This window comes from Callorhinus ursinus, unplaced genomic scaffold, assembly GCF_003265705.2.
Source record: "Callorhinus ursinus isolate GAN/ISIS: 27379988/994484 unplaced genomic scaffold, GSC_fseal_2.0 scaffold85, whole genome shotgun sequence".
In the NCBI taxonomy this organism is placed as follows: domain Eukaryota; kingdom Metazoa; phylum Chordata; class Mammalia; order Carnivora; family Otariidae; genus Callorhinus; species Callorhinus ursinus.
In genome coordinates this window covers 1,421,943-1,439,046 of record NW_027397147.1, presented here as the reverse complement: position 1 = coordinate 1,439,046, position 17,104 = coordinate 1,421,943, and the positions used below count along the sequence as shown (strand labels likewise).

Below are 17,104 nucleotides of genomic sequence, written 5' to 3'. Positions count from 1 at the left end.
AAATCCGTGTTCCTCCTGACCATCTGCAGGATACAAAAGTCAACTCCAAAAGCAGCATTATTCGTAATTACCAAAAAGTGGAAACAACCCAAATACCCATCAACTGATGGATAAACAAGGTATGACTGATCCATACAACAGAATAGGGATTATTCAACCATAAAAAGCAGTGAAGTACTGATTAATGTGACAACATAGATGAACTCTGAAAACATTATGCTAAGGGAAAGAAGCCAGTCACAAACGGCCACAAATAATACGATTTCACTCTCATAAAGTGTCCAATAGGTAGATCCAGAGACAGGAAGTAGATTGTAGTTGGCAAGAGGGAGTGTCTACTAATGGATACGGGGTTTCTCTCTGGAGTGAAAAAAATGCTCTGAAATTAGAGTGGTGATGGCTGCACAACTCTGTGAAAACACTAAACACCCCCGAGCTGTGCATTTTAAAAGGATGAATTTTATGGTATGTGAATTATATCTCAATAAAGGTGTTTTTTTTACATACACATACTTCTGGCATTTTTATCTTCCAGAAATTAAAAGTGGTTTGAAAATTTAAGTGACCCGGCAAACCTCTTTAAAAATGCAAATTTTTAAATGCAAATCTGATCACATCACAACCCTGCTTCACATAAGTCTAAAGTTAATACCCAAAATGCTCAATATGGCTTCCCAGGCCCTACACAGTTTGTCCATTTTGTGTCCACAGCCTTACCTCCTAACACTGTCTGCCACCCATAACCCCTGGTCATTTGCTATGTCACAACACTGCACCCCTCTCTTTTTCTGGAAGGCTCCTTTCTCATGGCTGTCTCACATGGTGTTTGCTTTGTCCCCTGCATTTCCCGCATCACCACAACCCACTTTCTCTTCACCTGGTTAATTCGACCTAAGCCTAAATATTTCTTCAAGTATGTTTGCCTTGAACTTGCAGACTAGGCAGGGTTTCCCCCCCCCATTCGAATACCCTCTCCTATATACCATATATCTCCTCAGCAACATTTATGACCACTGAATTGAATAACTGTACATAATTGTATTTTCAGTGTCTATCCTCCCAGGGAGACAAAGTTTCATAAAGGTAGGGACAATGACTGACTTCAGTGCCTGGCACAGATACAATGAACAATAAATGTTCGTCAAATCAATCATTGTTAAAATCACAGGCAGTCTAAGGGCGTGGCTCAGTGGGTTAAGTGTCTAACTCTCGATTTTGGCTCAGGCCATGATCTCAGGGTCCTGAGATGGAACGCTGGTTGGGCTCCGTGCTCAGCAGGGAGTCCGCTTCTCTCTCTCCCTCTCCCTCCGCCCCTCCGCCCCTCCCCCTGCTCACGCGCACTCTCTCGCTCTCTAAACAAATAAATAAATCTTAAAAAAAAAAATCACAGGCAGCCTCACAGAATTTGGAGGTTCTAGCAAAATCCTAGAGGGGATATAAGGACAGCCACAGAGATAGCTGTCACTGGGTTTCTGTCATTTTCTAAAACTTCAAGGTTTTTGAAAGGTCTTGCTTTTCCTAAGTTATTTTATTATTTTACTTTATTTAAGTAATCTCTACACCCAGTGTGGGGCTTGAACTCATGATCCCAAGATCAAGAGTCATATGCTCCACTGACTGAGCCAGCCAGGTGCCCCTGAAAGGCCTTGCTTAAACCCACTTCTGCAAACAGTGGTTAAACCTACCCACTCACCACAAAATTGCATCATCCCAAGCAAGCAACAAAGGACAACACTGACTGAACACCTACCTTGTGCCAGGCACCTGGCCAAGTGCTTCACATTTCATTTACCACCTCACAACTTCTGGATAAACGGGAAGCCTGGGGTTTCTAAGCACTTCCAGCTGATTCAGGTTCCTATTCTAGGTGCGTGTTGTTTTATAAAAGTTTCCTTCAAAGAAGCTTCTCTTTAGTCTACCCAGTGTGTCTGAGATTCATTTTCAGAAAAGAAAGCAGGACCATTCTGTCTAACTAAACTGGACTGGGTGTGTTTAGAGAAAAGATAATCTGATCTAGATAGCAACTAAATTACAGGGTTTCTCAGCCTCAGCATTACTGACATTTGGGACCAGATAATCCTTTTGTTACAGCATCTGTCCAATGCATGATAGGATATTTAGCAGCATTCCTAGCCTCTACCCATCAGATGCCAGGTGCACTCCCCACCAGTCATGACAACCGAAAACATCCTAGACACTGCCAAACGTCCATCCCCTGGGAGGCAAAATCACTACTGCTTGAGAATGACTACATGGGCCAACCCAGAAAATTTCATTAGTGTTTCCTAATTATCACAGCTTAACAGTGATCCAGGGAAAATAAAGATGAACTAGCCTCCAGGAACTTACACTCCAGAGGAGAAAAAAATCAGAAACCAAGGGAACCGAGAGAATCATAATGGGATTATGATCTTGGCCAGGACCTTCAGGCCTTAAATAAGCAATCCCTTGCTCTAAGATTAGATAGCTGATAGAAAATCAATGCAGGAGCCCCTGCAACCATTTGGCGGTCCCCCGGAGTTCCTCTCTCCAGACAATCCAGCTTAAATGAAAAGCTGTAACGAGCTCACAGCACTGGTGGCCTGTCTGTAGGCTCCCATGCACTTTCAAGCAGGTGAGTTCTTTGAATGTGTGCTCCTCAAAGACGACAGAGACCAAGGTGCGCAGGCAAGAACAAAGCACCAGCTTGTTAAATGTTCACATTGGAAGGACTGTGTTCCCATCCAACTTACAGTAGGCTGGCCTCCTCAGCTGGAGACTGGTGTCTGGAAAAATGTCATCTTAGCAACCTCCTTTAAAGCTTACTTGAATTTTCTTCAATCCAAATAAGTAAGGAAATCTTTTAAATAACAAGTTCTAATCAAACCAAGTTATGCCACGCAGTCATCTACTGATGCCAAGTACAAAGTAGAATGTGATAACTAACCAAGACATCTTCTAAAAATTACAGTAAATAGCAATGTTATCCCTACTTGCAGCAGACTATAAAGATACTAAAAATTAGACACATAAACAGCCAAATCAGGTAGACGTGAGTTCTTAACGTGTATATGACAGTATTCACTAATCAAAATAATAAGGTATTAGGTCAGGTCTTACAGATTAAGCCCCTGAACATCTCCTAATCTTTATATAACCTTGGTGGATGAATCATTCCTTCAAAGCATAAATGCAATTTTCCTATAAGATTATATTTGCTTATCAGACCGAGGGACACAATTAGAAGTTTTTCTGAATTTCTTTTTGAGTTCCTCAATAGTCAAGCGTCTGCTATATAATAGTCTTTTCTTCCAAAATACAAAGGACTTGAGCACAGTAGTAGAATTGGAATTAGAAAATTATTTTAAAAAGCCAACGTCCTGATTTTAGGTAATATGGTATAATAAAAAAATAAATATTTGGTCTTTAACCCCTAGATCCAGGCAGAGCTCCTAAAACCCTTGGGGAATCTCCTGAGTGATAAGAGAATATTTGGCATTCTAATACGATGGGGGGGGGGGTACTACTGGAACTTTCAGCCCCACCGCCAATCTGTAGGGAAGGGAGAGGAGCCAGAGATTGAGTTCAATCACCAACGTCAATGATTTAATCAGTCATGCCTAGGTAATGAAACCTTCATAAAACCGCTAAACTATAGGGTTCTGGGAGCTTCCACGTTGCTGAACACACTGATGTGCTGGGAGGGAGGGTGGCTCACCTGGAGAGGACACGGAAGCTCTGTGCCACCGTCCACCCGCCCCCATACTTTGCCCTATGCATCTCATCCATTTGGCTCTTCCTGAATTGCAGCCTATAATTTATAATAAACCAGTAAACGTGTAAAGTATTTTCCTAAGTTCTGGGTCATTCTAGCAAATTATCTAACCTGATGGAGGGTTGTAAGAACCTCAGAATTTGTAACCAAGTTGCGCAGAAGCATGGGTAGGTAGTCTGTGCACCCACAACTTGCAGCTGGCATCTGAAAGGAGGGCAGTCTTCTAGGATGGAGCCCTTAAACTTCTGGACGGATGTTAATTCTGGGTTGTGTCAGAAAAGAAATGAATTGTAGGACACCCAGCCAATGCCAGAGAATTAGTTGGTGTTAGAAAAAAAGACACCATAGGTAAGATTTTTTTTCCCCAACATTAAGCTTGACCAAAGCATGCACAAACTGGATGAAGGCCCAAACTTGGAACGGTTGTCCCATCCCTGTCTAACTCACAAGCTGCAAAACTCCAACTGGTGTTTTTGTATAGTTACATAGCTTCAGTGTCTACACAGAGGTCCACTAGAGTGGAGGCAGTTACCTATTAAGGAGGCACCCTACTTTCACAGACCCTCTGACAACACAAAGTTTCCTAGGAGAGACATCATGAAAAGGTGGGGAAAGCTTGGGCCTTGAAACCAGACAGAGCTGGGGTCAAAACCCAAATTGCCACCTACCAACTGTCTCCCGAGCAAATTTTCTCTCTCTTAGGCTCAATCTTCTATCAAAAAAGGGGGTGTAGCACCTACCTCCGGGAGTTGTTACGAGGATGAGAGAGGATGATACATTAAAGCGTCTGGCACACAATAGAAGCACAATAACTTGATTTCCTTCCCCTTCCTGTCCAAGGCCCACAAAAGCCAGTCAGAGAACTGAAGTTCAAGGGAATGCCTAAAAGCCACACTGTAGGTCTGGGCACCCAGCCATTCTCAAAAGGAATGAGTAACCAAAGACCTGAGGCATTTAGTACCACTAAAAACAATTGGAAAGGCTCCACTGATGGGATCCATGAACACAGAATCTTTTCTACTACAGGGGGTGGTCAGACCAGGCCTGACGACATTGACCTCACAGCTAAGGCTTCAAAAATCACATTCTAAGTTTTGCAATGAGTCCTATCAGTCCAGACATTCAATCACTGACACTTTCTTGCATCTAAGCACAGCATAAGAGTAAATCTTCAAACCATTCTTTATTTTTCCACAAATGACACAAACCTAAACCAACAACCTCTTTATGTGAGATTTTCAACCTCTTTATGTGAGATGTGAATGACAGGGCACCCTCACGTCCATGTAGGGAAACAATTCATATGGATTAGATTAAGTTGTTTCAGCTCTGATTTAATAAATAAATTATTGGCAATTTTCATTTCAAATACTCACTCACTGCTAGAATTTTATAATCCTAAGATTTTACCAAAGCTTCAGAAGGTCTGAACAACTGTCTTTTACTGGCAATTACCAGGGTGCCCTCAAATACCTTCAAAGGGGAACATAAAGGCCTCTGGTATATCCAGCAGAAGAGAGAGATCCTAGTGTTCCGTGAAATTGAGGCAAACACTTATACAGGGTTTCAACACAGATTATAAGGAAAGAAACTCTTTACAAAATCTCTTTGGTATTCGGCTACAAAGGCCTCCAGGTTCTGGAAGGCAGTTCAGGAGAGGACACAAATCCACCAGTGTCCATCTGGCTAGCTGGCAACTGCCCCTGAGCATTGTTAACTCATGCCTGACTTTGGTCAGCCTCCACAAGTAAATGAAGAGGGGACAGGAGGTCGAATCTGTCCACAGCACAACCTTTGACCTATGGCTGTGATGTCCAAGTATTTTTTTTATTTGGAAAAAAAACAATCGTTTCAATTATCTTAAATCCCTGCTTGTAACATAACACAGTTCTGAACTTTTTTAAAAAGGTGAAAAAATAAGGCAGATACACACAAACTTCCAATTTTAAGTTACACCTTACTAATTCCAGATAACCAATGTTACCTGTGCTCTTAAAAATCCTTACAGTACATCACCTGAAGAAACTGTCTTGGCCTGGTTCCACAGAGTCCCATAACAATTCTTTTTTGCTCCATCGACTCAGAAACTATTGAATGACTTATTATCAAGAACCTAGTTAGCAGGGCCTTAGAGTCCTTTCAAGTTTCAGTAGCTCCATAATAGTTGCATTAACTTTAAGTAGTAGGTACAATGCATCAAAAACACTAGATCCAAAGTTTTTGTTGTTGCTATCTTCAAGTTCCAAGCCTGCCAATACCGAAAAGTGACATATCTAGTTTCTCACTGCCTGGCTCTATTTCTTCCCAATGAGTCAAACCATCCACTGTGCAACCTGTGATTAAGAAATGTGCTCCTGATGAAGGAAGCTGGAAAGTTTCTTTGGGGAAAACTCATTTTCTAGAAGGGGCCACTTGTAGGTCATAAAGTACCAACCACGCTATTCAGCTGCTGCAGCATGAAGTACTTGCAGACAAGTAAACGAATGTGGTGGTTCTATGCCAACAAAACTTTATTTGTAGACACTGGAATCTGAATTTCATATAAGAAATGTTCACATGTTACAAAAATATTATATATTTTTTGCGACCATTTAAAAATGTAAAACTAACCTGACTTCATAGGCTGTAACAAGTCAGTGAGCCCAATTTGGCCTGCAAGCCATATCCTGGCTTTAAGAGAAGCCCTTCCTTGCTTCTCCCTTGCCCAAAATGAAAAATAATCCCAGTTTTGAAGCTAGCACACCCAACCAAGTTATTAAAATGGTGCTGCTCCTACAATTTTAGAGCGACTTTAGCTCAAAGGAGCCTTGCATCTCATCTCTAGGCGATAGTAAATAAGACCTCTCTTTTAACCAGAGAATCCTCCACCATAATTTCTTCATAAAATAACCATAAAGAAAACTTGTGCTAAGTACGGTTCAATTAAATCCATAACCCCACTTTCATGCAAATCCAAAAGAACCAGATGTGGCTGGCTATGGAACCCACACACCCAAATGAACACCAGAAAACCTTGCATGAAACTATAAATTTGAAGGGGGAAAGAATGTTAGAGTTAAGTTACTTCACAAGTCAGAAAGTTTATAAGGCAAACCTAGGATCCTGGAATATAAATCATCAACGCAGCATTCTGCAGAGGGGACAGTCCCCTCTTTTACTTTATCTCACTGTGGTTTCTACACAGTTTCTTTTGTTCATTTTCATCTTTATTCATGGGCAATATTTTCATAATGTCAATGCATCACCTCAAAATAACCTCTGGATTGATCACTCTAAGGAAAAGGGCCAATCCCCCCCTAAATATTCAGAAAGTACCAGATTAGTCTTCACCTTGGAGAACATAGCTGCCAAACTGTTAGTCCAACTGGTTAAAACACACCTGTGTACACACATACCTGAGTAGCTCAGAAGTGTAACAAAGTAAAGGAGATATCTGAAACCAGTATCAGTTTTCCTCAGAACCTAACTGATTCAGTTTTAAAAAGGTACAAATTAGAAAGTACCTCCTGTTAGGAGATAATGTGAGGCACTATCTATAGTCTACCTATTCCAAAAAAAACCAAACTACTTAAACAGCTTTTCAATTTTTAAAATATAACCAATTCCTCCATAAGCAGTGAAAACATATCAAGTGTGTTATAGTATACATAATCAGGAGTCATCAATACCTACAGCTAAGAGACTCAACCGTAATTCCACAACAGTGGAAATCTGCCTCCTTTTTATCCTACCCAGAACCTTATTTCTACCAATTATTGAAAATGACGTTTCTAATTCATTGTTTTACACCACCATCCATATTCCATATGGCTATGTGACATTCTGGTAACTGTACATTATCACTGCAGTACTTTAGGGTTTTCTCTGAGAATGATTAGTGTTAAGTAATTAACCCATTGCAAAGAATGTGGTTTTACAACTTAGGATCACCTACTGACTTTAAGTACACTCCTAACAATATCATAGGCATGATTACCTAACAAATTACAATAGCTGTGGGATCACAAAAAATTTCATGGAAATGTATGATTTCCTTTAAAAATATAAAAGGGGCCACGATCAGTAATTACTAGATAAAAACTAAACACTACTTTTCTTAATGAATTGCTTTATGTCCTTAGATAATTCTTTACTTTCATTAGAATACACGGAATCCACCCCAGTGTAAACTCTCTGAACGCCTGGCATAGTAAGAAACCTAACATAGGAAAATGAGAAATCTATGAAAACGATGAGACACAAAATGGGGAATAATCGCTTACTGCTCTCTGGAAAGGCAAAATGCACTATAAATGCTAGCAATTATAAGCCAACACTCCGGCAGAGTTCGAAAGCCTCCTTTCAATGAATTCAAGGTTAACCACAAACTACATTACAGTCAAAAATGAAATATCACTCCTAATTCTGCAGTTGACCAGCAAATACTTCTGTTAAGTGGCACAAAACTCAGCTAATGAAAAGACGACCTAACCGGTCACCTCGCACGGTTCACGATCCGCAACTCTGAAAGGAATTCACTCCTGCCTAATTCTGTTTTTTAAAAAACCCTTCCAGGAAAAGCTTGCATCATCTTCTTTCCTAACCACATCTTTCCGGTCAGATAACCAACACCGAAGTTTAAAGGAGAGCTCTCTTAGGCCGGAGGGGGAAGGTGCAGGAGGATGGGAGTGTGAGGACCTGTCAAACACATTTTTTTTTTAACTGCCGAGGGAAAATGTCACCCGAATAAGCCCAGAGAGTTAAATGGCTCACGATGCATGGTTAAATTTCTTTATGGCCCTTTGTATGCTCAGAGATTCGACCAGACAAAAAGAGGGACCGGCTTTTCGCTTTGATTCCCGGGAGTTATAAAGGCAGTCCAGGGTAATGGGCTCGGTCTGGTCCTTTACACCGCAGGCCCCGGGGCCAGATGGATGCCCGCGGCCACGCGCCCGCCCCAAAGTTCCTGCGCCCTGCGGCCGGGCGCTTGCGATCACCGCCCGGGAGCCGGGAACAATGCGGGGCTCCGGGGCCCACCCTCGGGCCCCGGGAGGAACCGGGAGGCCGTTCTCCGCCCGCGCCCGGGAACAAAAGGCGCCGCGGGGCCCTGGGCCGAGCGCCCGGGGGTGGCGGCCGCAGCGCCCGGCCGGGAAGACGTCGGGAAAACTTTCTGAAGGGCCGAGGCGGCGGGGGGCGACGGCCCGGGGGGCCCTCTCTCGCCGCGGCGCCCCGCACAATAGCGGGGCCGAGCGCGGGAAGGCCCGGCTGCCACGCCCCCGCCCGGCCCGGGCCCGATCCCGGCCGGCCGCGTACCTGGTGGTTCTCCTTCCTGCCGCCCGCGGCCGCAGCCGGCCCGCCGGGGCCGCTCGTCATGTTCACGTACAGGGAGCGGGTGAGCGGGCTCCGCAGCGTCCACATCCTCCGCGCCAGCCACACGGACGCCAGGCTCAGGCACAGCCAGCCCACGAACAGTCTCATCGGGGGCCGCGGCCGCTCGTTCGGATCACCGCCGGCGCCGGGGCGAGGAGGAGGAGGCGCCGCCGCCTCCGGCCGCCGCCGCCACCGCCCGGGCTCGAGCCATCGCGCCCAACTTGCCCATCCAGCCCCTTCAGGGCCAAGGCGGGGGGTGGGGAGGAGCGGGCGGCGCACAGCCTTCCCGCCTCCCCTTTCCTTTCCGCCCGCGGAACGCCGCCGCCGCCGGCGCCAGTTTCCACCCGGAGCACGTAAGAGAGACAGGGGCGCGCTCCCCGGTTGATTGAGCCGCCGGCCGGGAGGCGGGACAAAGGGAGCGCGCATTCGGCCGGCGCGCGTCCACACCTTCCGTCTGGGCCGGGGCTCCATGTAATGGCGGAGATGATTTTAATTTTCTTAGAGTAGGGGCGATACTTCAGAAGGTAGTTCCTGAAACCTTCCGGTCTCTCCAAAGTGGTGCCCTTAGGACTTCTGGTCATTCCTCGCTTTAGTCGTTGCCTCTGGGTGCTTCATCCCCCCACCCCCCGGCCCCGGCAGGACTTCCACCTGGTTGTGCAGATGGACCCGGGGGTGAGGAGAGGGGAGTCTCCTGCCGTTCGTACGTCCATACTGTCAGACCAACACCTTGCCTGGGACGGACGCTGCCAGTTCTTAACTGTCACTGGCTCGGCTGCGTGGTTTCCTATTTACATTTAGAGCCGACGAGCCAGACCCCCACCCCTACGGCCTCCACCCTGCTCCGGAGGAGCTACAAAGCAGTCAGGAATCTGGGGGGCGGGGGGGGAAGGATATCACCAAATTCTCCCCTCCTCCCAGTCCTGTTCCCCGAGCCTGGCAAGTTGCTGGCTACATGTTTCTAAGAGGCATCAGTGAAAGCTCTGCCTTTGTTGGAAGCTACTGCAGCTGGGACGCCTGCAAGTAATATTTTGAGGTACTGACGACCCTGCCCAAGAATGAAGACCAGCCCCCCGACACACACACACAAATCAGAGTCCCTTGCTGCTAGTTTCCTTGAACAGGCGGAAGTTGGACCCAACACTCTTAAAGCAAACTCAGCTCTGGAAGCAGTCATTTAGCCGGATGTTTCTTTGATCATTTATAGCACGAGGAGACTTAGCAACGTTTCAGAACTGAAGGGTTACCCTGTGTTCCTGTGTCTGAAGTTCTTCCTGCTGCTACAACCAAGCTACAACTAAGGAGTAACATATTTCACAGGTTCTCTAGCTTCAACACCTTTCCAGGTTTGTTTAGAAACTGCTTTTAATTTCACTGCACTAGAAATAATGTAAATACATTTTATTTTAGTTCCAAAGAAACAAGCCTTTCCGTTTACTCCAATATTGCTCTTCAGAGATTGTCATTTGTGAAACAGTGGTATGGTGATCCACTGATGAGGAACAAAATCGTCCTTTACCCACAAACATTTTTAGTAGCTTCTTAAGAACCTCAGCTCAGCACTTTTAGGTTAACAGGGATGTCTTGTTGCCTAATGTGAGGTAGGCTATATAACTAACAAAAACACGGGGCGGGGAAAGGGGGAGGATACTTTGTGTTCTCTCTTTTCAGTATACTCCCTAACTGCTTCCTGCCAAAACTGCAAAGAGCAAGAACCTTCCTAAATCTAGTTCAAACCTCTAGTGGTCCTGGCCCTCGTCATCAAAACTATATGAGCCAGTCCGAAGAATTCAGTTTGTTTACCAGGTCACCTTTCCCTCTATCTCTTGAAATCAGTGTCAGATAAAGCAGCTCTGTCTGTGCCAAAAGAAAGCCTTTATATTTTTAGAGGGGGTGGGGTGGGGAGGAGGGTGAAAGCAGCAAGAGTATGTAAAGTGACATATTTCATTCCTGAAAACAAAGGAGTCAGAAAGGTATGCCCCCCAACTATAGAGTAAACCTGAGGAGCCACAGCTTAGAGACTGCAAACTGTGTCAGATGAACAAGAAGCAACTAGACAGCTGCTGCACTCAAGGATTTGGAGGTCAGTTGACGGCCATGGAGCCTAGCATCTCAAAGGAGCAGATTTTCATTTTATACCTGAGCAGCTGGCCTGGAAAAATAAATCACCCACACATTTAAAAGACTCTATAATAATCACAAAATAGTCAAATACATGTTATTTACACTTAGCAAGCACAGGAAGACACCAAAGCACAGCATGATCAAATGATTTGCCTAAAGGTAGAGCAAATTCAATAGCAGACCTTTTCATAGAACTTGGTATCCCAGCTCGTGATCCTTCGATCCATCTAAGAAGCCTCAAGCCTCGCTGTCTCTCTCTCTTCTCAGAGAGCCTCCTGAATTACAAATGAGGAGGAAGGAAAACAGCAAGAGTAAATATACTAAGCAGAAGTTCAGATTGCCCTCGGGGACTGCCCCCTTCCTTCATCTACTAGAATGTCACTACTGTTTATTAAAACCTCAATTAAAAACCTCAGTTATCCATAATGGAGAGGGGAAGAGGCACAGATAACACGAGAAGCCCAAAACCAGCCAATATCCTTTCTAACGTGACTTTCAAATGCAGTCAGTGATATTCCAAAGATACATTAATGACACCCCTGTACTGACCTCTGCTCACTGTCCTCCTGACCAAGAGTTCAGGTGTCTAACTTGGGTCATAGCTCAGTGCACAAGCCCCAAATCTTGACTGGATCACTTCCCTCTCTAGAACTCTAAGCAAGGGTACCTTTTGTTGCAATTTTCTTATCAGCTACAGATTACAACATTTTCATGTTCTCTTTTCAGTGACAAAATATAATGTAAAGGGAACCCATTGAAAAAGGGACTTGGATCTGTGGAGGGCACAAAATGTGCCGGTCACTGTGGGTCACTGTCATCTCCTTGAAGAGATAATAGTCTAAAAAGAACTAAATCACGTGTTTTCATGGACTTTTTTTAATACTACTTAATGTCTTGTAGAGTGTCAGAGAATAGTGCAAGTATTTCCCAATATATTCAGTAGATGTGCCCTGTAGTAATTAACCAATGAGCACCTCTAAAAAATAAATTAGTAAATGTATTCAGCAGTTATTTTAATTAGTAAATATAGGGGATTTGTATCTGAACCTGGTTGACCTAATTTCAGTTATAGGTAATGATCACTGTGGTTTCTGAGTGATAAATTCTAAGCTCAGGTGAAACTGCAAACAGATTAAAAAAAAATTGGCAACGTAAAGTAGCAGAATTAAACCAGGAGTCAGACCTATAGAAGCAAGTTCAAATAACACAGTGTACTCTTGGAGATCTCCCAGTGCAACTCATTAGCATGGTGGTGTGACACAGACTACCTGAGTTTGAAGCCTGGTTCTGTGCTTCTTGATAATGCAATTTGAGGCAAATAATTTGACCTCTCTAGGTCTGTCTCCTCATCTGTAAAATGGGAATAATAATGGTTACCTATCTCATGGGGATGTGGTAATGATTAATATAAAGGGCTTAATGTACTGCCTCAACACATAGTAAACTCTCCAAAAAAATGTTAATTTGCTCTTGTTTCCAATGTAAGTTGGATAATTCAACCTCTTCTGATCCCCACCCCCTTTCCTCATTTATAAACTAAGGGCCATGATTCTGAGCTGCCTACATCACAATACCTCTGTGAGAATCAGATGATCTGAAAGTCTCAACCAACATTATCATAATAAGGATGTTCAGTCCTAACATGACTGTGGTCTCTGCAAAGCTACTCGCCATAAAACATTCCCTTAGAGCCCTTGATAAGAGTTCCTCTTCATAATATGTCTATTCCCAAGTTCCTTCCTGAGACTTCAAACTAAGGGAGGAAGGAAGGATGAGAAGGGGGGGAAAGATAAAAGTAGAAAACATTCAAACCTAAAATCACAGAATCAGGCAGCAAATGGAAGTCACCTACTTGTCAAGGATGCCTATCTTCTTAGTAGGAAAGCCTTTTGCACTCTGATACATAGAACTCCATGTCAACCATGGCATTTCACCTGCTTAGAAACTTCTAAGCCCCATTGCTTCCTTCCCCTGCCCCCCCGTCACACACCATGGTAATCTCATACCTGTCTCAGTTTATGTCAGGAATAACATCAGAAAGACAAATACCACTTTCACATAGCCAGTAAATATTTATTGAATACATGCCATACACCAGGCACTGGACTAAGTGGAACAAAAAATAAACACAATGCCTCATACAGCTTGCTGTCTAGTAGGGAGGCAGACCTGTCCAAGGAATTAGAAAATGAATATATAATTACAAACTGCTGAATGCTAGAAAAGAATTGGATATTGTTAGAACTTATAACAGAGGAATCTGACTTGACTAGGGTATGGGGAGTGCTGTGTTTAGGGAGAACTGCCCAGAGGAAGTGTGGCATTGAAGCCCTCGTTTTGACATCTCCTTGCTCAGTTTGAGAGCTTCTGAGTTGCCCAAGTTCCTCTGGATTATAGGTGCATGCAGTAATTATGAGAAAAGAAATAGGGGTGCCCTCGGAGCCTCTTAGGACGTGAAGACTCACGGTGGGCCACCTATGTAATTATGTTGTACACATACATGACTGCTTTTAGGATCCTTCAAAAAAAATTGCACATAATAGTTTAACTCACTTAAAGGAATATATGTAGTATTTTAAAATAACATATTCAACTTTGCAATGTCCTTCTAGGAGGAGGTCTGAGTCAGAGCTCTGAAAAAAGAGAGAAGGCTATTGTTTTTCACTCACTTTTCTGGGGCATTTTCAAAGGTCCAAAGATCTCCTTTGATCTTGTTTTAAGTATATTTTCAAAACATCCCTATCCTTGGCCTCTTAATTGCTGTCTCCTGCATGTATGTGGGTTTGGTCTTGTGAATGGCCGCTTCCTCTCCACCCCATGCGCCGTGTTGGCTCACTTCATGCCGCTGTGTTTTCATATGCTTATTTTGAAACTATAAAGCCTTTTTGTTTTGTAACTATAAAACATTCAAACTTATGGTTTATGTGAAATTCATGAAAAAAATTGCACGGTACAATGAGAAAGCTTTAAAGCTTAAAATCTAAATATTTCATAATAGACAAAATATATATGTACATACATAAACATAAGGAATCTTAAAGAGTTTGTATAACATAGCACAGAACCACATCTCTGCTGGCATGGAAAGATGACCATTTTATTTTTGCACAACCATGTACTGGTCTGACGATTGAGGAAGAATATATTTATGAAAGAGGATACTTGAGCAATCAAGCAACCTGAAAATCAGACAGAACTATCTCCCTTCTCTGGTGAAAACAGTGATTGATTTTTTTTTTTAATAGCCACAACTAATGTCAGTTTGCTTTACAACTCAGCCTAGGATTGTCCTTTAACGTATTATGTGCACAAACCATTAAACCCAGAGGAAAGGCATTTGGCCATCAAATAACCAAAACCTCAGCATGGTGAGACCCCTGCAGCTGTTTTCCTCTGGTTCATGATTTCCCCTTACCAAGCATCCTGTGTTCCTTACAGTTTCCTAAAATCAACAGTCAATCCTGAAAACAGCTATTAGGCTATTCTACAATAGAAAATTTATTTCAAGTTCAATAGCTTTGTATGCTGAAGTCTTTCGAGAAAAGTTTTGGATACGACAGGGGCAGGCATTAGAAGCTGGCAGCTTTGGGCACCTGGGTGGCTCAGTTGGTTAAGTGACTGCCTTCAGCTCCGGTCATGATCCTGGAGTCCTGGGATCGAGTCCTGCATCGGGCTCCCTGCTCAGCAGGGAGTCTTCTCCCTCTGACCCTCCCCCCTCTCATGTGCTCTCTCTCTCTCAAATAAATAAGTAAATAAAAATCTAAAAAAAAAAAAAAGCTGGCAGCCTTTCCTTTCACCAATAGCACTCCCATTCCACGTTTTTCCTCCAGCCTCCCACACCAGCTCTGGGAGGTAAGAGCACGAGAAGCCAGCTTTGCTCAGAGACCTCATGAAAGTATAGTTTGTTATCTGTGAATATAGAACAGGTTGCTCTACCTCCAGGAAAATCCATCTTATAACCAAAACTATAAATGACATTGGAGCCGGATTTGCTGCTTTTTTTAAACATCTTATAAGTTTAAACAAATTCCCTTAGGTTAGTTACATGCACTTTTTAAATTTTCATAAAGAGACCTATTTACAGATAATTTTTACCTCTACAAGGCTCATTATGATTATCCAAAGGAATAAGTATTTTTTTTAAAGATTTTATTTATTTGAGAGAGAGAACATGAGAAAGAAAGAGAAATCATGAGCAGAGGGGAGGGGTAGAGGGAGAAGCAGACTCCCCGCTGAGCAGGGAGCCCAATGTGGGGCCCAATCCCAGGACCTAGGATCATGACCTGAGTGGAAGGCAGATGCTTAACTGACTGAGCCATCCAGGTGCCCTGGAATAAGTCTTCAAGGAAAAAAAATCTAAGTTATCCCTGTAGTTATTTGATAGTACAGTGGATTAATTTTTAGATTCTCCAATACCCTCTTTGATACATGGACTGGAATTTCTCCATTGTTCTAGACATGGGCATATTTTCATCTTGATACATGGTAGAGCATATCATATCTGAGAACATTTAATATTTGTTAGCTCTTTTACGCCATTTAGAATTTATATCTGGACACAAGCGTCAGGAATACATTACATTTTATTTATTTATTTATTATTTATTTATTTATTTGAGAGAGAGAGAGAGAGAGAGAGCATGAGAGGGGGGAGGGTCAGAGGGAGAACAGACTTCCCGCCGAGCAGGGAGCCCGATGCGGGACTTGATCCCTGGACTCCAGGATCATGACCTGAGCCGAAGGCAGTCGCTTAACCAACTGAGCCACCCAGGTGCCCTACATTTTTGACATATATGTTTAATGATGTTTTAAGAAAAAAAATTAAGTCAGGTCTTTTTTTAAAGATTTTATTTATTTATTTGACAGAGAGAGATAGCGAGAGAGAGAACACAAGCAGGGGGAGCTGCAGGCAGAGGGAGAGGGAGAAGCAGACTCCCTTCTGAGCAGGGAGCCCAATGCAGGGCTCAATCCCAGGACCCCAGGATCATGACCTGAGCTGGAGGCAGACACTTAACCCACTGAGCCACCCAGGCGCCCCTAACTCAGGTCTTTTTGACATGATAGGCAGTACATGCAGTTGATCATCAGAACTGCCCTGTTAAAATTGCCCTGGAAAAAAAAAATGCCCTGAAAAAAATTCTAGAAATAGGGAAATAAAATTGCTGTCTAAAAAAAATCACACTTGGGGCGCCTGGGTGGCTCAGTCGGTTAAGCGGCTGCCTTTGGCTCAGGTCATAATCCCAGGGTCCTGGGATGGAGCCCCGCATCGGGCTCCCTGCTTGGCAGGGAGACTGCTTCTCCCTCTCCCTCTGCCTGCCTCTCTGCCTACTTGTTCTCTCTCTGTATCTCTCTGCCAAATAAATAAACAAAATAAATAAAATCTTAAAAAAATAAAAAATTAAAAAAATTAAAAAAATCACAAATAAATAAATAAATAAATAAAAATCACACTTTGTAAAAGCATATGTATAATGGATTAGAGCAAAGAGATGCAAAGTCACCTTTTAGAGAGGCAGGTCCCCAAGGCAAGACTTGACTGCAGATTGACTGAAGGAAGGTCATAACATTTCTACAGAAAAAAACAGCTCATTGTGGGTGGAGGTGGGGAGGAGTGTCAGCCTTAGAAAATGGAAAGGCAGGGGTGCCTGCGTGGCTCAGTTGTTAAGCGTCTGCCTTCGGCTCAGGTCATGATCCCATGGTCCTGGAATCGAGCCCCTGCATTGGGCTCCTGGCTCCGCGGGAAGCCTGCTTCTCCCTCTCCCACTCCGCCTGCTTGTGTTCCTGCTCTCACGGTGTCTCCCTCTGTCAAATAAATAAATAAAATCTTTAAAAAAAAAAAAAAGAGGGCGCCTGGGTGGCTCAGTTGGTTAAGCGACTGCC

General features: G+C 43.6%; 1 protein-coding gene across 5 annotated transcripts in view; it reads right to left on the bottom strand.

The window, feature by feature from the left end:
- The window catches only part of METTL9 (methyltransferase 9, His-X-His N1(pi)-histidine), a 48,455-nt gene extending 36,950 nt beyond the window's left edge, over positions 1–11,505 (bottom strand). For 2 of the 5 annotated variants that reach the window (XM_025855459.2, XM_025855460.2), the window contains exon 1: positions 9,047–9,450. In XM_025855459.2, the coding sequence (XP_025711244.1) occupies positions 9,047–9,211 (165 nt within the window). In that variant the 5' untranslated portion in view covers positions 9,212–9,450. Of the gene's footprint in view, positions 1–9,046; positions 9,451–11,406 lie in introns of those variants that run through there. The other 3 variants (XM_025855462.2, XM_025855458.2, XM_025855457.2) reach the window with 3 other exon arrangements.
- Positions 11,506–17,104: the final 5,599 nt, after the last annotated feature.